We start from the raw sequence: 25,017 nt of genomic DNA on the forward strand, positions 1-25,017 counted from the left end.
CGCCTCGGCCTCCCTGGCGGCGAAAAAAAAAAAAAAAAAAAGCCTTCTCAGAAACATGAAAGTGCTTAAAATAGAGGTCGGTAGGGGTGTCCGCGTATCTGGGCTCGCAGGGGAAAGGGGGCTCGGGGCAGGAGCCGCGCTGCGCGGCGCTCGGTCCGGGCGCTCGCCGCACCGCTCTTCCGTCGGCGCGGCGCTTTCTTCCCGCCGCTGGATTTCGGCCGGAGCGCTTCTCCTCCCCTTTTCGGGTCTCCTTTCACAAAGGGAGTTTTGTGTGTGTGTGTGTGTGTGTGTGTGTGTGCGCGCGTGTGGGAGGGGGAACAGTTTCCATGAAAACCTGCGATTTTTTTTTTTTTTTTTTTTTTTTTTGGTTGGGGGGGGGGGGCGCAAACATACCAGGCGGATTTCATGGCAATACCATGGTGAGGAGGAATAATGCAACTTGGCATGAAGCCCTGCCCAAAAGAAAAAAAAAAAAAAGGAAAAAAAATGAGAACAGTAGAGGCTTTGTCAAAATTTACCGCAATAGAGAAAAAGGGGCCTGCTATTCCCCTGGGCTCCCTTAACCTTTTTTCCCCAATTTATTCACACGCTTCGTGGCAGCGGGGCACGGCACTGTTGCACTGCGCCGGGTCTGGGAAGGGAAGTTGGGCGTTACCCGTTTTTATTTTTGAGGGAACGCTCTCCACGTCGCGTCCCCTGGGTCCGAGCGAGCCGCAGGCCGCCGGGTCCGCTGGGGTTCGGTCCCGTTTCAGCCGTGCCGGGAGCAAACGCGTGGGAAGCGCGGCGCAGTTTTCGCCAAAGCGGTTGAAACGGCGCGATTCCTGCGGGCCGCGAGGTAGCCGCTCGGCCCGCGGGCGGAGGCCGCGGCGAATCTGGGTGCATTGGTGCCTCCGGGTCGCCCTGCGAAGCGCGGGGCTGAGCGGAGCCCCGCGTGCTTTGCAGAGGTTGAGGTTTTGGTCTTGGCCCCGAGGGCATCGGGGCGGTCTGCGCGCCCGCGGCGCGCTCCGCGGCAGGTCCCGCCGCCGTTCCGGGCGGATCCAAGGAGTCGTCGGAGGTCTCATGGGCCAGACTCAAGAAATCTCCCGCTGAGGACTGTAAGGTCCATCAAGGATGGACCTGAGCACCTGTCTTGGTCAAGTTATTTCCTTGAGTGTGGTTTCCCCGTAACGTGAAGCTATTTCGATGAAAAGCGGGTTTTTCTTCTTTTCTAAGTAACACCAGCAGCACCAGCGCAACCTCTGCCATATCATGTATTCCTATCCCTAGGATGCTACTCCAAGCAGTCAAAACGAGGAGGAGAGAGCAAAGACATAATCTCTCCCCTTTTTTACCGGTGTATAGGCAACGCCATACGGGGCTCCGGAGTCCGCTGAGGTCAAGCTCCGATTGACTCGAGCGGCTTTTGAACCGTACGCCTATGGGTTTTGACTTGCTTTCAGCACCGAGCGCTGCGCGTTACAGCTTGGAAACGATACCCAGTCTCGACTACCGAGGGGGAAAAGTTTCATTTCCAGTTAATCAAGGGAATTGTGTAATACCGTTTTCTCCTGGGGAACTTCCAGAAAAAGAAAGAGAGGACCGGGGGCGGGGGAGGGAGGAGAAGAAGAAAGGAATTATGTTAGGCAAGTATATTAAGAAGAAATAAATTATGAATTAAAAGTGATTAGTGAACTTTTAAGGAAGAGGTCAGAAAGCACGTTTTGGACTACAAACTTTTTAAGCTTTCCGTGCTTGTATTCAGTTACAGAGTTATAGCCCTCCGTTATTTGTGCAGGTGGCCGCCGCTTCGAATCCGAAGCGGGGCTGTGCGCGTACAATAGGGACATTGACAGAACTGGGTCACAGAGCTACTTGCGGCGGTCGGGCTTCAGCCTCCTCCTGCAAAGGGGCGCTTGCTCCAAAAAACATGCTTAATTACAGCTGAAGCGCCTGCCTGGGCCGCTCGGAGCAGAGGAAACTTTGGAAGTTCAGCAGATGAATTAATTTTGTTGTTTTAAAGGGCCTGATGTTGACCGGGGGAACTGGCTTTGTTTTCACTTCAATAGCTTCTGCGTTTGCTCCGTTACTGCATTTAAATATATAGTTTATAGAACATATAGCTTGTTAGAAAGCTCCCAGATTTCCCCCAAAGCAGCTTTGCGGAGGCGCTTGCTCCGCGCGCCGCTCTTGCTCGCCCCTTTCTGGCAGCGCGAGCTTTGCTGGAGGGCTCCTGGCCGGAGTTGGCCCTGGTTTCAGCCCTTGCTTTGCAGGGAAAGCCGTGGCGGGGCAATTCACGGCAAACGTAGAGCGAACCGTGTTTGCTTCGTTTGTAATTGAAAACATAATAGTTGTTGCTGTATATCTTTCACATGATACATTTGCCCTGCGTATTGCAGAGTTCAGAGTCCCTTTTTAAATTTTTTTGTCTCCCCCTCTGTTTGCATGGGGTCATCCTAGGTCAGACTTGTCATAGCTGCTAAGATCTTCCAAAATGCTGGGATTTATAGAGGTACCTCCAAAGAGTGGGCTACACCAGGGGGATTTACTGCATATCATGTTTTATTCCTTGCTCTAGACGATCTGCAATAATGTCTCTGCTTCCATCACGTTTGACTGCAGCTTGCTCCAGATTCCTGTTTATATTGTCTTATGTAGTCACCCTCTCCAGCTTCTGCTGGTTGGCCAATCTGACTTAAATTTGTTTTACCCCATGAATGCAGAATTTCATATGTGGCTTGGATAGGTATTGTGGCTTGGATAAGACCTTCTGTTCTTGTTAATGCATTTTTGGGGTATGAAAAATACATGCACACCTTAATATAAGGCTCTTTAATACATCAGTTCATTCCAAACTCCCAGGAGGAACAACTTAACATGCTTCTTTGAATTCCCTTCTCATCTTTCTTTCTTTGTGTATGTTGTTTACCTCTGGAAATAGGTAATAGGTACTTTCTAAAGGAGCAGTATTTCTCCTAGCAAAAATGATGGCAGCGCTCCCATTAATCTGGAACATTTTGAAAAGGAGAACAAGGGGTCTGGCACATTATAGCTCCAGTCGTATGAAGAAGCATTTCCTGCCCAAGTGTTGAATCCAAAAGAATTTTGCAGTTCATGTGAATAGTTTGACATTTGGTTTAATGTATCTGTGACCAAGATCTTTTCTATAATACTCTCCCAGAATGGCTTGGTCAATCATCATAGTCCAGATTACAGACTTGGATTTGCCGCAGAAGATCGGTGTGTCATTGCCACTTCCCTGCGTGATGGTTGTGATCAGCAGGTGAAGATACCCATCAGTCATCCTTTGGAGGTCCCTCTGCTGCTGCAGGCTTCTTTAAGAGGCTCTTCTCAAACACCTGTACTTTTGGGGCTGTAAATATTATAGGGTTGTCCATATAGAGAATGAATGTTCTCTGCTTTCTTCTTGATTGCACTGGGAGGATCTTCTCACAAGGCCAAAGTGCATCTTGCCCAGGGTTATGGTGTTATCAGATCATCTTCTTATTTTTTAATAAGAACCCAGAAAATATGATCATCTGACTCAAAATGCATCTTTGTCTTCCCATGAGGAAGTATCCTGAATTCTGTAGCAGCTGGTGGATCTCAGAATAGAGGTTTAAAGTAAAGTCCCTATGAACTGGCTGAAAGGCCACTAATAATAGAGTGAAGTGTCACCCTCTTGATGGGCAGGAAGGACACTAGACAGACTGACATAGGTGGGAGCAAAGGTCAGTGCAAGTTACGTGGAAAAACATGCAGTCAAAAATGAGCTAGTGCTTTTTGTTTTGGTGGAAATCAACTCATCATGTCCATCACTTTTCTAAAGGAGTCAAATCGGTGTAATATATGCTGATCCTTCCTTTTAGGTTCTTCAGTGGTCTAAAGCAGGTACATGGTCTATAGTAAAGTCTAGGGTTTGTTTGTATATTTAGAGAATTTTTTTATCTTTGCGCATTTCTGTGTAGCTAAGAGCAGTAGAACTGTGCTAGAGTTGAATGGGAATCTGCTTTGAAAACAAAGATGTTAGATGTGTTTCCAAAATACAGGCAGATGCAAAGAGCAGTCTTCTGTACTGCTGGAACGAAGATGAAGAGCAGTTAAAATTGAGCTGAAGATGCTCTGTGTATTTCTGGTTCTAGTCTAGTTGTCTCTAGTGAATGTAGGGGCATCAGGTTCCAGATTCCACTGGAAGTCACTGGGAAGGAGGCATATCACTGATGCTTTTAAAACTTTAGAAAATCCCAGCTTAGTGTCCCGTTCCAGCCTGTGGTAGAATCCTTCCTTTGGCCACTGCTGAACCATAGTTCAAGTCACTTGAGATTAGTTTTCGGTTGATTGAACTCCTATCCCTTTGTCCCCCACCCATTTTGTTGGTGCAGGTGCAGAATCAGGCCTTAGAGTGATTGTCGGCGTATGCCTGATATCATGGAAATGTGGGAAGATTTCTGTTCTTTGGGTTATTACATTTTATAATACATACATATATATATAGCCTTGGTTGTTCACTCTTGCAGCAGCTGGTGGGGCTGATGGATTTTTTTCTGATCTGCAGTGGTGCAGTTCTTCTCTAACAGTTGAGGAAACCTCAATAAAAACCCACCTTAGCCTAATCTAGCTTTTATGCATTTAAGCATACTCGGTTTACAGTATTTGTACATAAGTTTATATGTTCCTAAGATTAGCCACTAATTCCTTCAAATAGAAAGCCTGTCACTTGCTGGAATCCAAATATTTACACGGTATACCTTGAATGAGGAATGAGATGCCTCACTCAGTCCCGCCGTATGATTTAATAATCTTTTGCATTTATTGAGCCAGACCTCTAATCTAGCAAAACTTTAAAAACACGCCCAGGGCCTGGACACTGGAAGCCAAACACATCACAGCGTGCTCGATCGAAACTACCGTTGCTTTGTTGAGATAGCCGGCAACATCCCACTGACCTGCAATGCCAAGAGATGAAAGACTCTCAGAAAGATTTATTAAAAAAAAACATTAAACCCCAAACATTAATAAATAAATAAATAAAAAGGCAGCGGTTAACTTGGACGGGGAAGGTGAGTGTTGCATGGGTGGGTCGCGGCAGGAGCAGCTCTTCCCATCCCGTTCCCTCCACGACTTTACCAAGGGGTGGCCAATCGAAGTTTATCCCTTTTATTTTTTTCTCCCACTTCCCCACCAAATCTGCACAAGTATTAACTTTTCAAAGACTCTGGGATTCAAAGCACTATATATAACAGAGAGCCCTTTCTTCTGCCTTCTTGATTTTATGCACATTTCAAGCTGCTTGGAGAGTACACTGGGGTTTTTCACTTGGGGGGGGGTTATTTTTGCTTGATAGTAGTGTTTTTGGCATTTTCCTGCATGCTGCCAGCCTTCCAAGGGATTACTGTCTATTAATTGCTTGTTGATAAAGGGGATGAACAAGGAAAGGAGCAATTTTTTTGCTCGGTTCTTGGATTTTCAAACTTGATTGGCTTTATTAAATGGAAAGACAAATAAATTTAAAGCGCGCTCTGAAATATCTTAGTGTAGGACCCCAGCAGCTACAGGTCAGAAAGTCACTTTGACTTCCTCCCGACAAAAGCAACATCGTTTTTCACCGTACAGCACCGCAACGTCCTGCAGTGCCTCGTGGAGTTCATTAGTCCCCACACCTGCTCTGTGCGTGGACTTTAGCCACCCTCCGGGTGCAACCGATAACCGAGCTCCCAGGGGCTTGGATGGGGCGGTGTCGGCCCCCGGGGGGGCCGAAATTGATGGTTTGAGATTCCTGATTATGTTGTTATAGCAAAAAATCCCTCTTTACGGTAGGTTGGAAAAACTCGTCCGTCACAAGGTGAAGGATGTTGCATTGAGAAAGGTGCTGTCAGCTCCATTTACCTCCTCGAAGGGCAGATTGCTTTGTCGTCCTCTGCTTTGGTTTGCCCTAGCTCTGAAAGGGGGATAACAGTGGGCTCACAGTTAGAGTTGCGTATTAATAAGCTAGCGTGCTAAGGTATGGTCCACAGGCTGCAGCGTACCGTCTCAGCGTGGAAACATCAGTGTTAAGGAGGATTAAAACAAATCGCTGCAGCCAGGAAGGCATGATCTGAGTTGCCTGTTAAAGGACCACGTTGGAGGGTTAGACGGTGGCACAGAAAGTGCTGAGGCCAAACTTTATCCTGGTGGTATAACCCTGCACTGGTCACCCTCCCTTTGCAGGGGTGTGTAGGCTACAGCCCCACTTTGGGATACCTTTGTCTCTGGCAGATATGCTAGCGTAAATAACGTCTCCATGGTGTTTTGCTAAGGGATCCCAAAGGCATCTCTCTCCACATTGGATTTTCCGTGTTTCTCCAGACTTCCTTCTGGAGCATTTTCTGCAAAAGTGATTCTCTGGATGCCTTTTGGCACCAAGGTAGCCGTCTCCGTGCTGGAGCCCCGTTGCCAAAAGAATGTTGGTGGTGACCTAGTCACTGAGACAACCTGTGCTCCAAGAAATAATCCCTTGGAAGAAGAGGCATCTCTAGCACCGTTTACAGTTCGGTGTGGACCGGGGCCGTCTGTCACGAGGGTAATTGCAGCTGGAGGAGCAGCCTCTCGCCCAGGCTTCAGAATTGGGGGCATGTTATGTCTTCTAAGTAATATCCGTTCAGCTATGGAGAGTATGTTTATGTTTCTCATGTTTAAAAAAGGGAGAGTGGAAAAAAAAAAAAAAGGGAATCTGAGGTTGCTGTTTTGCTGGAAAAATGTCAAGACTCGATTGGCAATATCCCACTAAACCACAAGTTTGTAGGAGAGAAAACAAAACCATTGGATTTTCTAAACGATGCCTATGTGCACTTTAAGAAAAAATACCATATAGGTCAGTCGCACTCTTATTATAGCTGTGGCAATCGAAATTGAAATGCGGAAATACTACCCCATACTGTTCAATGAATGAAGGGAAAACAAATCTTTATTATTCCTGTGTTCACATAATATATAGGAACGCTATTGTCTTTTTTTTTGTTTGTTTTTTGTTTTTTTTTTTTTGTTTGTTTTGTTTTAAGCCAGTTTTAGCTTTCAGATGTATTTTATTGTCTGTGGGAACATGTGTTTTACAGACCTGTCATGTGAAAGCTATTAGCAAGAGGAACTGGAGAAATAACAATAAGCCACGTAACCGTGGCATGTCTACTCCCCAAGTTCAACCGTTACGCTGCCGCTTCAAGTGGATGTGAAATTGGATCACGCCGAGCAGCGTTAGCTTTTCTACTGCAATTTTTCATTGGGAAGCTAAGGATTTTTTAAGTGGCCTATTAATATCATATTGCTGGCATGAAAGGCACTTCTCAGGGCCAAACTGGCTACGTATCAAAACGGTTAAATAGTGGAATGAAGATCAACTGGATTCACACGAGATGTCTGATTTTATTCGTGAAATCCGAGTGGAGCAGGCAGCTCCGAAACCTTTATTCGGCTTCACATGTGCGCTGTGAACCGCACTGCCCCTCAGAGCAGCACAGGGTTCAGTGCTTATACTAAACCCGTTGCCAGGGTCGTTACAGAAATACCTCCTGCAGATCAGGTACCCACCGAGGGGAGGGTTCACGTCTGCGTGGGGTATCTGCTCGTGTGGAGGGGGAGATGGATAACGAGGACGGTCCTTTTTGTAAAGACTAACAACAACAACAAAACCCTTAGTAATCCTGGATTAGAAAATCCTATTAGAAGTGCAGCAAAAGGTGCCAAAATCATTTGCACAAAGTAACCCAAAACCATGTTTGCATGCAGACGGGGAATATTGTTTTGATGACACTCAGTTTTTTAACTCTCTGGATGATACCTTTGCTAATTAGGTATAGCTGATCATGATCACTGAAAATATTCTGTGGTAAGTTCACAAAACCAGAGCTTTCCTTGTAATTTTAAAAGAGAAAAACTGATCTTGTAGAACTCTAGATGTGTAAACGAAAACATGAATGCTTAAGCAAGTTAGGGGTCAACAAATATTCCGTAGTGCTTTTTGTAAAATCTGGGTGTGAGACGTGTTGTTTTGGCCAAATGAAGGCATGAACTGCTCTGCTTTGCTTACCTAAATGAGATCCCCCTGTATCTTCCAGCTGGCATGGCTTATGTCTCTTGTGTTTTGACTGGTGGGCTTGTTTCCCCTTACCTGGATTTGGTTGTGCAAGTGGGAGGAAAATTTCCTCTAAAACGTGGCTTATGAACAGGTTTGGGAGGATTGTTTTGGTGGGGACGTGCTAGGAATGTCCTCTTGGTGATGAGCCTGGCAGCAAAGATGGATGGGGAAACTGAGGCACAGAGCATAGGTGTGCACAGCCCAAGGGAACATCATGCAGGAAAATAATTCAGTGCAGCTCTTCTAAGCTGGAGGCAACGCTGTACTTCTCCAAAATAGAGCCCGCTGGGCTCAGAGCTTCAAGCCCTCTGTAGAGAGAAGTGCCATATTCGTTTTCATGGCTTTTTGCAGAGGGACTACTTTTGGTGTCCTTTTCTGTAAGTTAATATTTGCAATGCACAAGGCTTAACTCAAACCAGGCAGCACAGACATTTGATAACCATAACAGAAGAGATCCTTTTTCCCCTGCAAGAGAAACTTGGAAAAACAAATCCTAAAGCTATTCCCTTTGGAAAGATATCAATATGAAAAGAAAAGCATGAAGAATGGTGCTGCCTTGTTTTCAAGGGGTTTTCTAGTTATTTTTCTGCTGGAGGGTGTTCATTTTACCTGTGTTACTGATGAGTTTTGTTGTTGTCTTCCCTTCTTTCCAGCTGGATTGCCCTTCCTGATCATTGAAACGAGCACAATCCAACCCTACCAGCGGGGCTTTTACTGCGACGATGACAGTATCAAGTACCCTCTTAAAACGATGGAGACGATCAACGATGCAGTGCTGTGTGCTGCAGGCATCCTCATTACCATCCTCGCTGTAAGTACTGCCTCCAAATCCACCTCTCTTGGGCATCCCCAATGTCTTTTTGTCAGCTCCCTAAGCCACTAGCACCAGCATGGGCTTTCCCAAATCACCAAAATGCAGACAGCGTGGCAATCTGCACCAAAGCACTGCGTCCTTCTCCAGCGTGCATTTGTAAGGCTCTATTAGGGCTATGCTTTGAACAACTGAAAAACCCCGTAGGGGCTAAGTCGTAAGACACACAACTTTCCACCTCTACCTAAGCTGATCGCGTCACCAGCTAGAGGTGGTCCCAAGGCTCTTTGATCCCTGTGAGATGAACTGATGATGAGAAGCTCATTGCAGTGCAGTGTGGCCAGTTACCTCTGACTGCTACAGGAGACTCCCCTAGCTCGGAGGCCACAGTAGAGCTGGATACAGGCTTGTACCTGGCTAATCAAAGGAGAGATGCTAAAAGGCCTGTATGGCATTAAACTCCTCTTGAAGTCAAGGTTTTCACTGGCTTTCAAAGAAAGCAGAGGGGACAGTGGAGAGGTCTGTACTCTGTCAGACTGTCTGCATTGGGACTTCAACCATCTTGCCGATGCGTCCACCCGGTCTTCAGAGGTGTGCATCTACCATGCTACTATGTGCCTTCGGCCTAAGCACAACGCCGGAAATGTTTGCTAATGAAAGCTTGTGATGGAAGGAATGAGATTACTCTTGAAGCACATAAATGGGCCCAAAGCTGTTTGGACAAGTCTGGGAGCATCACGATACAGGAGCCTTTTCACCCTCCAGTAGTAATTCAGCACAGAAACAAAAAGGCTTGAGTGTCAGTAAGGACTTGGCATGGTTTGTCCCTGTTCAAATAACTTCTGGAATTTGCCTATTTCATAAGGCTTAAAAAAAAAAAATGCATCTTTGCAGCTAACCAATGCCTGGAAAAGTTTCACAGATTAGTATTAGATTTTAAGACATAGATAGTGCAGCCATATTTATAAAGGTGGTTCAAACCTACTGAAGGGAGTCTATTCCCATAGCCTTAACTGTAAGAAGTAGCTAGTATGCCACCTTCCCAGTGTCTTCTCAGTTCTTTTTTCCTGCCAGGGTTCCCAAAGCTGTGCTAGGAAATGATTGCGTGGTGAGAGGTTTGTATTTCAGCCAAAAAGCTGAATCCAGTCAGTGGCCCTGAGAAGCCATTTCCTAACGTTCTCTATTTATGAAGACACGCAGACAGACAGCCACATGGCCCTCTGGGCGGGTACCTGGTGAAGATAGCTGCATAGTGCTCTGTGCCGCTGTCAGCAAATGCTGAAGCGAAACCAGGAGGTGAAGTTCAGTCTACTCAATAACCCTCCTGAATGTGGCAGGCTTGTCGCTGCTTGCGTACTGAGACTGCAGCAGCCCTTCTGGAGACACCCATGGGGAGACTGGTCTTGGTCGACACATCCCTGGCTCTGTGCCACCACTTGAGTCCTCTGCAGAGCTGTGGACTTTTGCATGCCACTGCTGGCTGGCATAATATAACTGGTGGGTGCTCTGATTTGTGGTGGGTGAAAGACGCAGACCCTCAGCCCCACTTGGGTTTTAAAAAGGTGGCTTTGCGCTAACATACGTCCCGTACTTGGGCAGGGTGGAAGACCTGCCTTTTGAGTGCTGTTTGAATGCCCACTTCCATCAACAGATGAAATTCCCCAGGGATGCTTCACAAAAAGTACCTACGTTTCCCTTCCCACCTGCTGCCAGCACAGCTCAGGTGTTTTCCGAAAGACGCCGTCAAAGCTGCCTTCCTCTGGTTCCTCCTAGAAATGTGGCAGTCAGAAGCATTTCTTTTCCCCTCTTCTGCTTTCATCGTTTCTTGTAGGAGCAATGCCGTGGCCCGTAGGTGTCTTAGCACGGCACAGTATTGGCAATACCCTATCACGCTTGTGTTGCTGACTTGAGCACAGATAGCCCGAGTGCCTTCCCCTTGCTCGACCTGCGTGTCCTGCCGTGGCCGCGGCCCCGCTTGCTGCGTGCCCAGGCACCGGGGTGGCACAGGATGCAGGGAGCCGGCGTGGGTGGTAGTGCAAGCACCCGGGAGCACGAGTGGAGGCTGCCAGGGTTTTCTGGGAAGCTCGGCGTATCTCCGCAGCGTGCGAGCGCTTTGGTCTCCCGAACGCGGGGGCTGATCCCTGATGCTCTGCCTTCTGCCCTCGGTCCCTTTTCATTTCCGTGGGAGTGGTGTGTGGGTCTGCTGCGCAGGCGGAGCAGCGCAGCTGCCAGGTTGCGTTGACCTCCGCGTCGTTTCCTCCCCCAGTGCGCGCGCTTAGCAAAAGCGGTCCCCGACACCGCGTTGTGCTCGTTCCCCTCCCTCCCCCGGGCAAACCCCAGCAGGCGACAAAACCCCCAAATCTATAAACAGAAGAATTTTACCCTGCAGGGGAATTACCCCCGAGTGTGGAAAAGCCATAAAAGCAAAATGAAAAAGCCTCTCATTTTCGCATTACTGCCTGACCTGTCGTCGTTGCAGCTCCACGCAGAGGGGGCTTCTGATCGGTAATGAGGCAGTGGCAAATACAGGAGTTGGAACTGAAGCTGGAAACGTAATCAGCTGCCTCTTGGATCCATCAGCTTTCTACCATGAAATAGCAGGTCAATTAAAAGGAAAAGAAAATCCCCTAAAGAGTTAGATGCTTCTGCACTGGTTTCGCTGTGCCCACAACAAATGTAACTTAATAAGGTAAATTCAAAAGCTCGGTTGTTTGCTGTTGAGTGATACAAATGGCTAACAAGGAATTGAAGGAGCAGATTTCTTTACTGTGGCAGGATGTATGGAAAATTCAAGTCAGTCTGACCTCTTTTTCAGATGTAACCCAGATACCAGAATTATTGTAGCATAATAGGAATTCCTTCCAAATCCACAAAGCGCTGATTCCTCTCCTCTCGCTCAAAACGTTTGCCTTTCAAAGGCAAGACAGCAGGATGAGGACTTTCAGGGAGATGGGATTTTGGGCAGTGAAGCCAAAATTTCACACCCTTGCTTTAAATGGCGTCATTGGCAGTCTAGACCAGAGTAAAAGGTCCAGGTCATGTTTTAAATGGCTCGAAGACAACCGGAGTTCGTGTTAAGTAAACATCAGAGACTAAGACCTTTGCTTCTACCAGGGCATAAGAGGATATGCATTTGTTTTTAAAACCTACATATTTACTGACTGAAGGCAAATTTCTCTCTTTGCCATTACGCATGCAGATGGCCCTTGAGAGGATCCTGCTCCCGGGCTTTGTGCTCTCAGATCTCTCCTAAACACTTTTGCTGTTGAGAGATGTTTAATGTGACCATGTGGGGAGTGGAGGACTGAGTGTCCCCAGGATGGCCATGCCGTGGACCAATCTCCCTGCTCAAGCAGGGTCACCTAGAGTGTGTTAGACAGGGTTGCATCCAGGCAGGCCTTGAAGATCTCCAGAGAAGGAGACTCCACAACCTCTCTGGGCAACCTGTTCCACTGCTCCGTCACTCTCACAGGGAAGAAGTTCCCCCTCACGCTCAGGCGGAGCTTCCTGTGCTTCAGCTTTTGCTCATTTCCTCTTGTCCTGTCACATGGGACAACTGAAAAGAGTTTGTCCCCATCCCCTTGACACCCTCTCTTCAGGTACTAACAGACATTGATAAGACCCCCCCTCAGTCTTCTCTTCTCTAGGCTAAAGAGATCCCTGAAGAGCTTTCTGCTCTCCCGCTGCGTTGCACCCTCTGAGCTCAAGCCCCGCAGATATGTTTGCTCATGGGTTGCTGAACAGCCTCAGGATGATAACGACTGCCAGGGTTTTCCAGTTGGGGCTTGGATCTGGACCTGTGACCTCAGGGCAGAAGGTGCTCTTCTCCACTTCATGAGCCTCTGCATCCGTATTGCCACTGCTCAAACCCCAGGTCTGCATTTCTGATGGATCGTGAGAGTGTACAGAAAAATACCCAAGAAATTAATTTTCTAGACAATCGAAGTTACGTAACTGGATTAGCTGAATGTTTTACAGTTAAAAGCGATATGCTCCAATGTGATTAGACACACCGAACAATACACCAGAGACCCAACTGATTAGAAAGATTCGAAAAGTAATTACAGACTAATTGGATCACTGAAGATGACTTACGACAATGACGACACAGGCATGAGAAGCACAAATCTGCGAAAGGCATTCATCAACAGAGAAAAGTTTGGTGTTAGCTTCTCACTAATGACCATCTTTAAGAGTCTCTGACAAATCCCCCTGGCAATTACGCACTTTGTATAGGCGCTGCGTACGTCCCAGGCTAATGGCTTGCCAGAGACGCAAGGCAGAAGAAGAGCTTAATATCTCTAAGACTTGCTTTCTCAGGATGCATTTTTCATTTGTGCCCATCTGTGTTGCATTAGTTTTTCCCTGCCATGTTTTATCAGGGACAGCATTGCCAAAATCAAATTTACCCAATTTTAGCTTTTCATTAAGGTTGAGCCATGGTTATTACTAAGTGGGGAGGGCTCATGGCTGCTCAGCGTCGTGTTAGTGAGGGAGTGAAGTCTCCAATTTACAATCTGCTACATGTGTGCAATTACCAAGACCACCAACAGGGAGAGAAAAGTATTAATCCCTAGACTTTTGTCGGTCCCTGTTTAAAATGGTTGTGTCTTTTACCAGCCAAGAGCCTTGGGTTTAAGTGCATCTATCTGGGAACTCTGGATAAAATGAGCAGGTTTCAAATGCCATCCTCAATTCAGTTAGTTTTTTTTTTTCCTCTGCAAAACCCACGCATTTTGAGCCATGCAGCTTTTTTCCCCTGTGAATTTAGGCACCCAAGGTTTTAGGAGGCTGCGGTGGGCAGCTGAGCACCCTTGTCACCGTGCATAGTGGCATCCACAGGGATGCTCGTGCTGCGCCGAATGTACCAGGCACCCCCATGGGATGCAGGAACGGCAGCCAGGCAGGAGGACTAGCCTCTCTCATGCAAATACATTTTCTGGCTGCCAGCTTGTATTTGAAGATAGTCCAAAATGGAGATAAACCTTCATCCACGTGATCTTTGGCACTTGCAAGAATTAAAAAGGCTTTGGACCAGGGTAGTGGCAGGTCCCTGGATGATGCTTGGTCCAGACCCAACTCCCAGGGGCAGATCTTAGCTGTGACTTGCAAACTTTGGGTGGCAGCGCAGCCACCCAGCACACTTCTGTGCAAAACATGCTCTTGGGAGCTCTGGCTTGGCCGGTATTTTTTATTATTGTAGTTGTGTCTCCCTCTGATAAAGCCTGCCTCGCTGTAATTCCAGCTGCTTTGGGTCAACCTTTGTTTTTCAAGCCGCGGTGCTAGAGAGTTCAAACAATGATACGGTTTCATCTCCTCTTAGTCTAATTGCCGTGCTTCTCCAGTTTATGGCTTTCCAAGCGTTGTGCCAAGCTTTTAAAAAGGTAGGCAGGGGAGCCGTGTCTCCTGCCTGCAGCTGGCGGGCTGCCACGCGGGGAGGGATATTGCTGGCTGTTTCAGAAAGGGCTTAACATGAAGGCGTTTTTCCTGATAGTTAAATTTCATATCGCAGTGCTTTCGACTGGAGCAGCAAAGGGGGCAGGGACCAAGGGGCCGCAGAAAAAAAAATACACCTCCTTTTACTGCTCAGGTATAAAAACATTTAAAGTAATGAATGAAATCCTAAAGCTGTAAATCGGGAGCTCAAAAAGTAGGTGTGTAACACGACCGAGAACAATTTAAGCCTTTGCCTCTTTCGGAGAGGTGAGACATTTGGACTTCATTTCACAGCCTGATTTTCATTAAACGGCTTTTTTAAGAGTTAGGATTACAAGAAGCCGGGCCCTCTGGTTCATACCGGAGATTTACGGCATCGTTGTCAGGACCCAACGCCCCCATAAGGGGCACGAGAAATACATAATTTGCTGCTGAGCAACTGCGAGACCCCTTGAAATTCCCAGAAATACCTGGTGTTTATGCAAGCTTTGCACTGTTCAAATTGGGTCTGGTGGCTGCAAATTTGGGGCCAGAATCTGAAACCCTTGGGGCTTTCTGAGCCTTCCCCTGTTGTTGTTTTCAGAGAGCAACGTAATAAGGCTCTGAGGTTGTTTGAGCCTTTTTTCCCCCAAAACAATTTGCCAGGGCATCTCTGGCTTCTCCTTCCTAAACAAATGCCAATTTATCTGTTTTGGGATAAATTTGTATTTCCATTAAACCACCATAGATCTGGGACACCACTGTGGTTCTTTTGTGCAAAATAGGACGCTAATGTGGGGTCCTGTTACTTCCTCTGCTGCTGGGAACGGGCAGCCAGCTCCATGCAGCAGCCGGTTAGGAAAGGAGAACGCTTTTGTGTCTTGTCATTGTGCCCGTGAGCAGAAAGGATGCTCGGACGCGGTGGTGGTTTGGTGCTAGAAGAGCAGTAGTGCCTGAGGTTTCCCGCAGGCCAACCTTGCTGAGGGCGGTTCTTCGGTGGTCTTCTCCATCTGGAGAGGTCAGCTGAGCTGCTGGGTCCATGTGGCAGCCGTCCAGTGGCAGGGACGCCCGTCTTTTGTGCCCTGGTGATGTGGTTCATGAGGGCTGTGTTAAGTCTACGGACAAAAAACATGAAACCTCTTTCTTTAGGTGCTCGTTTGGGAAAGGAGGGCAGAGGCACGGGTAGAGAGGTGCCTGGGGAAGACCTGCTCGTGCAGAGCTCCCTGCTCTTGCAGAAGCACGTTTCACTGTTTTAGCCAGGGTTGCGCCTGAGATGCTATCGCCAGCCTGAGGGGTAATGACATCTCGCAGCTCCTCTACAGGCAAATTGTACTTATCTCGTTTGAGCTGGCTTTCAAGAAGGGATTTGTGGATAAATATGTATTGTTCAGAAAGTTATTTGTCTTCTGTATGAGACACGATTCTGGCTTTCAGCCGACAAGTCGTTAAGCAGCCTGTTTGAGCTGGAGTTTGGGACCTTGCGGCTTGCTTAGTGGCGGATGTTTGTCTTGCTGTCTCAGCTGGGCATTTGTCCCCATGAGTGGTTGCACACAGCATCTTTCCTGCTTTCTAACCATGCGCTCATCTCTCTGGTGTTTCCCCACCAGATTATAACGGGAGAGCTCTACCGGGTCCACTACTTGAAGGAGAAGTCGCGATCCTTCATCCAGAACCCGTACGTGGCGGCGCTGTACAAGCAGGTGGGCTGCTTCGTTTTCGGCTGTGCCATCAGCCAGTCCTTCACAGACATTGCCAAAGTGTCCGTCGGGCGCTTGAGACCTCATTTCCTGGACGTTTGCGATCTTGATTTCTCGACGGTCAACTGCGCCAAGGGAGTTTACATCCAGAACTACACCTGTAGGGGAAGCGACAGCAAAGTCCAGGAAGCCAGGTGAGAGCCCCCTTTTTTAAATTTTGCATTAAGAAGCAAGAAAAAGAAAAAAGAAGAGACGTTTGCTGCTGCCGCCAAAATGGTGTATCGCACAACGTATTTCTCAGGGTTTCTCTGGCAGCGGTAGATCGTTTGAGCGCTTCTTTCTCGGGGAAGGCTGTAACTTCATCCAGCAGCGCCGGGCAGTTTCCCTCCGGAGCTGCTGAGCTCTGCTGAATAATCCTCCTTTTCCTCCCTGTTTACTCCTACGCCGTTGTTTCACAAGCTGTTGCTCAACGCGGGAATTGGCCGGCGGAGCCGAGTTAGGGGTGAGGGGAGAGTGCCGCCGAGGAGGAGCCGCCAGCCCGCTCCTCCCGAACCCCGCAGCCGGCTCGTCGGCTAGTTAATTCAGCAGGGGTTTGGGGGTGGGCGGGGAGGGCGCCTTTTTATTTCGGTGCGGTGTCCTGGCGTGCCTTGAGGCTAGCCGGTGAGTTACCGGGCCGGCCTGGAAGCCACGGGGCTGTCCGTCCGCCGCCCCGGCGGCGAGCGGGACGAGGACCGGGGCTGGGGGGGGGTCGCAGCGCCGGCGGCCGGGGGTTGCGGTTGCCCCCGTCCCGCTGCCTTTGGCACCCTCTCGATAGCAGTGGGCAGGCTGCTGTGTCGCGTTTAGCGTTACAGCGTTGTGATATTATATCTTTGTTTTGCAGGAAGTCCTTCTTCTCGGGGCACGCGTCCTTCTCCCTCTACACCATGCTTTATTTGGTGGTAAGTAACCTCAGCCCTGTTTGAGACCTTATTCGCCCTCCCACCTGGTGGCTCCTCCGCATCCAGCAGCAAAGAGGAAAAAAGCCAGGAGCGGCCTGGGGTGGCGGGATGTGCTCGGGGGGCGGGGGGATGCTCCGTACTGTGCATCCCGGTCCTCCTTCGTCTGTGGCTTTGCCCCTTGCGGTGGCCGCTGCGGAGAGTTTTGGGGTTGGCCGGAGCGTGGCTCCAGCGAGCGGTGGGTACGTCGGCTTTCGGCTGCTTTCCGTGCCCCGTTTCGGGTCGGCTCCGCCAGCCGGGTGCGCGAGCCGAGGGCCGGCGCTGGCTTCCCTTCGCCGGTGAGAAAGGGCTCGACCCTTCCTGCGCTCGGGCTCTGAATAGCGCGGCGTGCCAAGGTGCTTCCTGCCCGGAGCTGCTGGAGGTGCTGGGTGGACCTCCAGCCAGCTCTTCCGGAAGGGCCATTTGGATGGTGATTTGTGCAAAAAAAAAAAAAAAAGGGGGGGGGGGGGAATCCTTTAAAAAATTCGTGGCCCGCCGTATCCCCTCTAACCTCAGCTTGGAAAGCAAAGAAACAGCATTGCATTTAGACGCGGCTGCGTCTTCTGCGAAACTTTTCTGAGCCTCCTTTGGGGTGGGCAGTGAATCTTCTGGGCTTCCCGGAGGGAAGACCCTCTGGGGATTTGCCTGTGCTGAGCAATGGAAAAAAAAATAGCATGTGGTTTTCTGATGCTGGTTTGCACCGATGCCCGCTGCCTGCTTTTCTGATAGTTTTGCACCTTGCTTCGAGGGGCGGCGGGGGCCTTAGGGGAGGAAACGAGCCCTTCAGCCCATCCCAGAGTTGCAGCACGGTCCCATTCTGCTGAGAAAATGCCGCGAGGAAATCGCTTTGATCGGCTTAACCGGGAGATCGGCTCTCCGGCTCCTGAGAAGCTGCTGCAGGTCGCTGCCGTGCCGGAAGGGCTGGCGGAGACCTTTGGGAAAGGGGGAGCCTCCGCGTTTCCGGGGAGTCCCTTGCATCGGCCGCGACGGCCGTTGTGCCCCGAGAAAGGCCTTTTGGGGGCATTTATAGGACTGCGTGATTACTGCAAAAATATAACTCATTAGTAAGTGCAGCGTCTTCCTAAACTCCGCATTAAACAATACCTCATATTTGGAGACAAAGTCACTTCCTCTTTTTCCTGCCGTTCCCTAGCATTAATCTTGCAGCACGTTTAGGGTTTCGGGCTGTTTTAGAGTTGCAGGCCCGCCTGACCGCGGGGCGCCTGGGCCGGAAAGCTGCAGTTTGTCGAGGGACAGACCCCAGCTCTCCCCGCGCTTTAAGCTGAGCCCCATTTCCAATGCCGAGTCTCGGGACACGGGCAGGAGGGGTGCGCCTGTGCGTGCTCTCGCAGGTGGCAGATCGGTGTGCAGAACCTTCTCTGCAGCTATAGGTTTAGGTTTTCTCTGCCACGTGCTGACGCGGTGGAGCTGCCGGTAGGGAGAAGCGGTTTGGCTGTTGGCTCCCGTTAGGGAAATGTGAATGTATGCCAAGCACTGGAGTGCTTTAGGGGAAAAGTTGCACAGAAAGGCACTTACAACCCTGTAAAAACTCCTGGGATTTACTTATAAACACCGAGACTTCAGGGCTGCAATTTTTCTGCAGTCTTCTTGTCACCAGCACTGCCCAATTAACATCAGGCCTTTTGTATAAAAATTTAAAAGGGGAAATTACACTTGGGTAATCCTCTTTGTTTTAATTTTCCTTGCTTTGTTGCTCCTTGGCTGAGCAAACCTGTAATGCATATTTATAGCAGGCTGCGGAAGGAGAGGTAGGCAAGGGCGCCTTGCGCACAGCCCTCTGGACCTGGCCCATGCCGCATGGTTTTGTTTCGCAGCATCGTCTACCTGTAAACAGGGAGCCTTTAGCACACTATGGTGGGTGTCTCTCACTCCAGCCAAGCCCACGAGACCCTAATATGATTTTTTACAGCACTCAGTTCCCTGAAATCACAAATAACTGCGCAGAAGATGCATCATCACAAAAGGCTCATCCATGCCCCTACCAACATTGGTGGATTTGGGATAAAATGGGAGTGAAGCAGGGCAGCTTCTGGATTTAGTGTGGGATGGTGGGTGAAGCTGAAAACTTCAGATCAGACTAGATTTGAGTGTGTTCTACTGATTTATCTAAAAGATGACAGATGTTGGTGGGTTTTGTGTCTTTTGGTGAACATGAGGTTTTGCGTTGGGGTTTCCTACTGAAGTCGAGGTGTAGGGGTGAACTTCTGAAAGGTCCTAATGATGCTGAATTAAGAGGTGCCTGCACAAAGGAAACTTTGGTGTCCATGAACTGTGATGACCCTCCGTTAGCAAATAAAATGGAATTATATCAGGGCTGGGGCAGAGCTGCGCTGCCAAGTCGGTCATAATATTCCCACGGAGGGTGGGACGGTGCTGCTGCAGCCACTACCCGGGAGCCACGTGTTTCGCTGGGGATGCTGATGCGCCTCGTGTCTGGTTTACAGACCAGGATTGGCTTTCCATGCCTCGCAGGCCAACCGAGCTGAGATTTCCCCAAATGTCCTTACCCCGTCCCACCTGTGGCCACACACCATGTGTGCTGCGCATTGGCCATCACGGCATCAACTTCTTTGCAGAGCTAGTTGAAGCTGGGCTCCAGTGAGAAGGCTGAGATTTTGGTGGGACGTGGGCTGATTTGCTGGTCCCTGGTTAAACACCAGTGTTTCAGTTTGAGATGATCCAGTCAGCAAAGGGAAGGGACAAGTAAACAGCATATCCATGTGGCATGAGGAGGTCTTTGCTTGTCTCTTGTCCTTGCCAATCCCCAACTTCGATACTAAAAGTCAAATCCTATTGATTTTGTCCAGCCAGGCCCAGTGTTTTATGCCAGGAGTGAGTTTGGGTTGGAGGGGTTTTGCCCCAGTAATGCTCCTGGGTACCACTCCACTTGCAGATGAGGGAGGAGAAGGAGGAGAGTTCAGGTCAAGTCCAGATATTGCAGTCGGAAAAACATACTAAAGCCAACCATTTCCAAGAAGCAGATCTTAGCAATGAGTAAAAGATGTGGTTGCAAGAGGTCAGCCTTGTGGGCAGGGTGTGAAGTAGGATGGGATCTGTAGGTGGCAGAAAATCCCTTGGAGGCTAACGATGACCTGAGGCCATGGAAGTCCCCTGACAAGGGAAAGGCCATGTAGTGTCCCTCAAACCATCTGCTGTGCAGTAGCATGTTCCTGCCAGGAGCTGGGCAGAAGACGGGAGCTCCAGACGGTTTCTCCTGCGCATGGTCACAGATTGTTTCATCCATGCGCTCAGCAGGCATGTGCTGTCTGGCTTTCCCGACTTTTTGTGGCTGTGTGATGTTCTGCGGTGGGATTGTGGTCGTGCTTGTCCTCCCGCCTCCGGCGAGGACTTCATCCATCCCCACGTTCCCATGAAAACCTGGCAGTGCGTTGCGGCGATCACTGGAAATTTCCTCATAGCCGGTTTCAAAAGCAGGTTTGCAGATAAGCTGCCAGCAACTCCCCATTTCACAGTAATAGTGCTAATTACTGATCCAGGAAAATCCTGGCCTTTTCAGTTCCCCCTCGCCCCCTGTCTTTCTTCGCTGTTTGATCTTCTCATATTAGCTAGGTTTTTCTTTCATACAAAGGCAAAAGCAAAGTTTCGAGCACCCTGAGTCAAGCCTTTAAATTACTTATGGGCTCCTCAGCATCCTGGCGTCGGAGCACAGTCTCGTATGTAGGAAAGTGCTGTTATCCTTTTTTTTTTTTTTTTTTTTTTCATTCCTTATGAATGGAGAACCGAAGAGCAACTCTTGCAAGATTCCTTTTTTTTGTGGCAATAAAAAGGAAGTCAGTGGTGGATCCTCACATTTGTGGTGCAGTGTCTGAAACGTGCGCTGTTTTGGAAAGAGTGGCTCGGAAAGTATCCCAACCCTTGTACTGTAAATCCAGTTTCCTTACGGAAACCGTCCCCGTGCGTTTGTCAGTCTGGCAGTACGCAACTCCTGATAACTTTTGAACTCGTGGGCTGATTTCAACCGGGGCTCAGGAGTCATCAAGCGCCTGCGAGGCTGGTGGAACGAGGCATCACGTGTGTGCAAGGTTTGCCCCAAGGGAGTTTTGACCCTCTGGCCAGCTCCTGGAGCAGGACGGTGTGACGTACGGTGTTGTGAGTGCGCTGCAGCAGAGGCTGGTCGAGGGAAGGGATGGTGGTTTTGTAAGTGTTGGTAAAGAAAAGGTAGAATCTGAGCGTAATTTAGCTAATAAGTCAATTTGCCCAAAGCACAAATCTGAAGCGAGTCGGGCATCAGTCTTTCGCCTGCTGATGGAACTGTTCTTTAATCATTTTGCCCCCTTAAAAGTCTGCTTAATTGTGTGTACAAACTCAGCGCTAGCGTTTTATGGATAATTTTTACTTAATACTGTGCTATCTCACCTCTGACTTGCCTGCTTAGTCCTAGCTTGTGGGATGTAAGGATTTGAGGGGACCTACTGAATCAGACAGCGCGGAGGGGACACATGTCAGGCTGGCCAGCAGGGAGCTTGGGAAATTTCCCTTTCTTGGGGGATTTTGGGGGACATGGCCTGAAGCGTAAAGCAAGATGTCGGGTCTCAAACCTTCCTGACAGAACTAAGGAGAACAGTTGGCAAGATCTAATACTCAGCTAATTTTGCTCTGCAGCAGCACACTGGAACACAACTTTTGCGTAGTGCGTCTTCGCTGCGACATCTCCCTCCGTGTTTCCTTCCGCATGCCTATGGCAATAGAAGCGTCTTTTATACCTTTCACCTGCTTTAAAAATGCTGCTCTTTTAGCAAATGCCATCTTCTCCAGGGACATAGTCTCTGCACAGAAGTTTATCCGAGCACATCAGGCCCTCAGCCCTCCCTGCCCATCGCCGCCTTCCCCAGATACTTCCCAGCACTGTCCTGCCTGCGCTCTTCAGCCTCGGTGGCAGATCTCTAGCTGAGAAATTTCAGGACGCCTGAGCATTACAAAGTAAAGATAGTTCCTTGCTAATGCAGCACATGGCTGTTTGCTGGCAGAAGAGTGTCTGCCGTTAAACCAGTTCAAGTGACTGTGCAGGAGGAGGGTTATCTTGCAGCCAAAGCATTCGAGCCCAGAAGTGGCCGAGGGAGGGAAAGCACCTTTTCAGCAGCCACACTTTTGAAACCATTTTCAGATCCTTCTGGGCACCGCGGGGCCAAGTTTGCACGGTGTGGGGCCACGGTGCTGATCCCGGACGCTGGCTGCCTGCGCGGATGGTCCCCCCAGACCACAACGTGCGTTAGCCAGCACCGAGCTGGTTTTGTCCTGCTCCCTTCGATCCTAATGGGCGAGCAATTCTGAATAATTTGAAGCATCTGCTTGATTCAAGTGACATGATGCATCGTTTCCTCTAAAGAGCCTTGTGCATGTTCTTTCCAAAAAGGGTAAATAAAGGTTTATGCAGCAAAAGGGGCACACTCAGTCGGCTAACGCAGCAGTTCCCCCTTGCTTTCTCGTTATTTCTACTTTTATAGGTGTTACCATGCTGCTTGTGGCTTCAGGGAACCGGGCGAGAACTTGATTCTCATTTATATTTGAGGGACGCTGGCAGGTCCTGGCCTCCCTGACCCACAGCCTTCCTCGCCGGTGGCCTCCTCCCCCCCGCCCCGGCTCCGCTTCCTCGCTCCGCGGCAGGGCCCGGGCAGCCGGGCTCCGCGTGGCTTTGATTTGCGGGCAGGAGGTTCCCGTTTTCCTGTCTTCTCTTCCCATTCGGTTTCCCCCGTTCCCACAGGAACCCGGGAAGCAGGTTGCGCCTGCCACTTGCAGCGGAAACCAGCCCCAGATAACTGCCGGGGGCGGGGGGACAATATCCATTTGACGTCACGGCAGCTTCTTCTTTTTCGGGTCAGGTCATTTTGTTTTCCCTCACCGAGTCGCAGCGACTTCCCCCGCGGCCCCGGGATTTTGTGTGCCCGCAGTGCTCTGCGCCCCGGCAAACGCGGGTAGAGGGGGGCTGCAGAAGAGCAAGGGATCACTGCTACCCTATGGGCAGCCAAGAGGGAGAGTATGTCCATGAAAGCTCTCTGCGTTTCCTGGAGATGCTGGAGAACTGCACTCTTTTTCATCTGTATTATCAGTGGTCTTGGCAATGCTAAGGGAGCCGCAGTTTGAAATCCTCCGGGCTGTTCGTGTAGGTTCAATGTGCTGTATTTACTGCACGCTCGTGTCCTGCGTGGCTGAAGTTAAAAGTGCGTGGGCGATGGTGACCACGTGCATCTGGAGAGATGCATCCTTTTATCCAAAACCACCCTTCCCTTGAGCAACGGGGCCGCGTGCGCGTGTGTTTCGGGAGCTGCTCAGGGCGCTGCTGCTGTTTTGCTGCGCTTGCGGCAGGGAGAGCCTGAACTTACTTTTCTTTTTCTCTCTCTTCCCCGCAGTTTTATCTGCAGGCCAGATTCACGTGGAAGGGCGCCCGGCTGCTTCGCCCCCTCCTCCAGTTCACGCTCATCATGATGGCGTTTTACACGGGACTGTCCCGCGTGTCCGACCACAAGCACCACCCCTCCGACGTGCTGGCGGGGTTTGCGCAGGGCGCCCTGGTGGCTTACTGCGTGGTAAGTAGTGGCTGCAGGAGCTAAGGGAAGGGAAAGGCAACCGGGTGAAGGCGGGCAGGGGCTGCATCGCCGCTGAAGACGTCCAGGTGCCTCCTGCCCCTAAGAGCTCGCGTAACCCCGAAGCAGGATGCAGGTCAAGGCCCTGATAGGAGGCCAAACTTCGCAAACAGCATATTCAGGGAAAACTGCAACATGTGGGGTTTTCCCCGCCCCCCCCCCCCCCCCCCCCGGTCGGCCCTGAGCTCGGCTCCCTGCTGCAAAGGGCCCCGTTAGGCGGGCAGCGCCGGGGCGACCCGCTCGCCAGCCGCGGTAACCCGCCTTCCTCGGCGGCCGAGAAGGCTTGCGGGCCGGAGGGAGCGTTTCCTTTTCAGCCCGTGGCATTTGCTTCGCCAGCCTCTCTCGGCCAGCTCGTTTTCCCAACCCTTCGTGGGGACCCAGACGGGGCATCCCGAGCGGCTGCAGATACAGTGCTTCCCCACTAGGATCCAGCCCCAAACCGACCGTCCCCCAGGGACCGGGGAACTCGTGTCTGCCGTGCTGCAGGGCAGCAGGATGCTGCACGTTTTGTTTTGTTTTGGGGAGGGGGTTTTGTTGGGTTTTTTTTTGTTTTTTGTTTTTTTTTAGTAGCAAAAGGGCTCGTGAGAAAACGGTTAACAAAAGCCATGCTTGCTTGTCCGTGGCTGCCTGGTTTGTTCTCATGCAATTTGCTTTCAAAAGAGTGACCTGATTGCACAGTCCTTTAACTCGAAGTGACACATGTAAATGTTTAATGTAGGCAGAGCGGGGGGCGCTGGGTCTGGGCAGTGACGTGCTAGTTTTCAGCGGGGCTGTCTTGCCCTGAAACAAAGAGGCTGGGGGCTATGGGAATTTGTGTGGCTGTATGAGCTCCCAAATCCAAGATTTTGAAAACTTACCACTTTCTGTCTTTTCTTTGTGTGTATGTGTTGCCTTTTTTTTTTTTTTTTTTTTTTTGACTGATCTAAAAGTAAAGTAAACCTGGAGGCAAGGAACTAAGCTCACTAATGATTTATTTTGCAAGAAAAAAGATAGATTATTTGGCTACTTTCCACTCACTGATAACATTCTAAGGTCAAGTCAAAAATGTCATTGTTGGGAAGTTTTTGTATAGTATTATTAACCCTCTGGGTATTAGCAGAGTTTTGCCATTGCCTAGTGCCAATGTCCCATTAAGGGCCAGCGTGTTCGGAGTGAGGGAAACCTGAAGAAATATGCATATGCATGTGTATGTGTAGAGGTGTGTTTTTCTTCTTAACCTTGCTGCTTTGGTGCCTCGTAGTAGCGATATTGTTGTGGTTCCTCTGTCTTGTATCCAAATAGCATCAGGGTGTTTCTTGGAAACGTTGTGCTGTCCCTGCAGACAGGAGAAGCAGCAAGAGGTGGGTGCTGAGGGTGCTGGGGAGAACCGGCCTCGGGCAGCTTGCAGAACAGCACCACGCTTCTTCCTCGG

The 25,017-nt window shown here is 49.7% G+C and overlaps 1 protein-coding gene across 1 annotated transcript in view; it reads left to right on the forward strand.

Moving 5' to 3' along the window:
• The window catches only part of PLPP3 (phospholipid phosphatase 3), a 43,084-nt gene that overhangs the window by 13,747 nt on the left and 4,320 nt on the right, over positions 1 to 25,017 (forward strand). Inside the window, exons 2-5 of the mRNA XM_062581636.1 lie at positions 8,740 to 8,897; positions 15,920 to 16,203; positions 16,890 to 16,947; positions 23,373 to 23,549. Coding sequence (XP_062437620.1) covers positions 8,740 to 8,897; positions 15,920 to 16,203; positions 16,890 to 16,947; positions 23,373 to 23,549 — 677 coding nt within the window. The remainder of the gene's footprint in view (positions 1 to 8,739; positions 8,898 to 15,919; positions 16,204 to 16,889; positions 16,948 to 23,372; positions 23,550 to 25,017) is intronic.

This window comes from Rhea pennata, chromosome 8 (assembly GCF_028389875.1).
Source record: "Rhea pennata isolate bPtePen1 chromosome 8, bPtePen1.pri, whole genome shotgun sequence".
NCBI classification, from domain to species: Eukaryota; Metazoa; Chordata; class Aves; order Rheiformes; family Rheidae; genus Rhea; species Rhea pennata.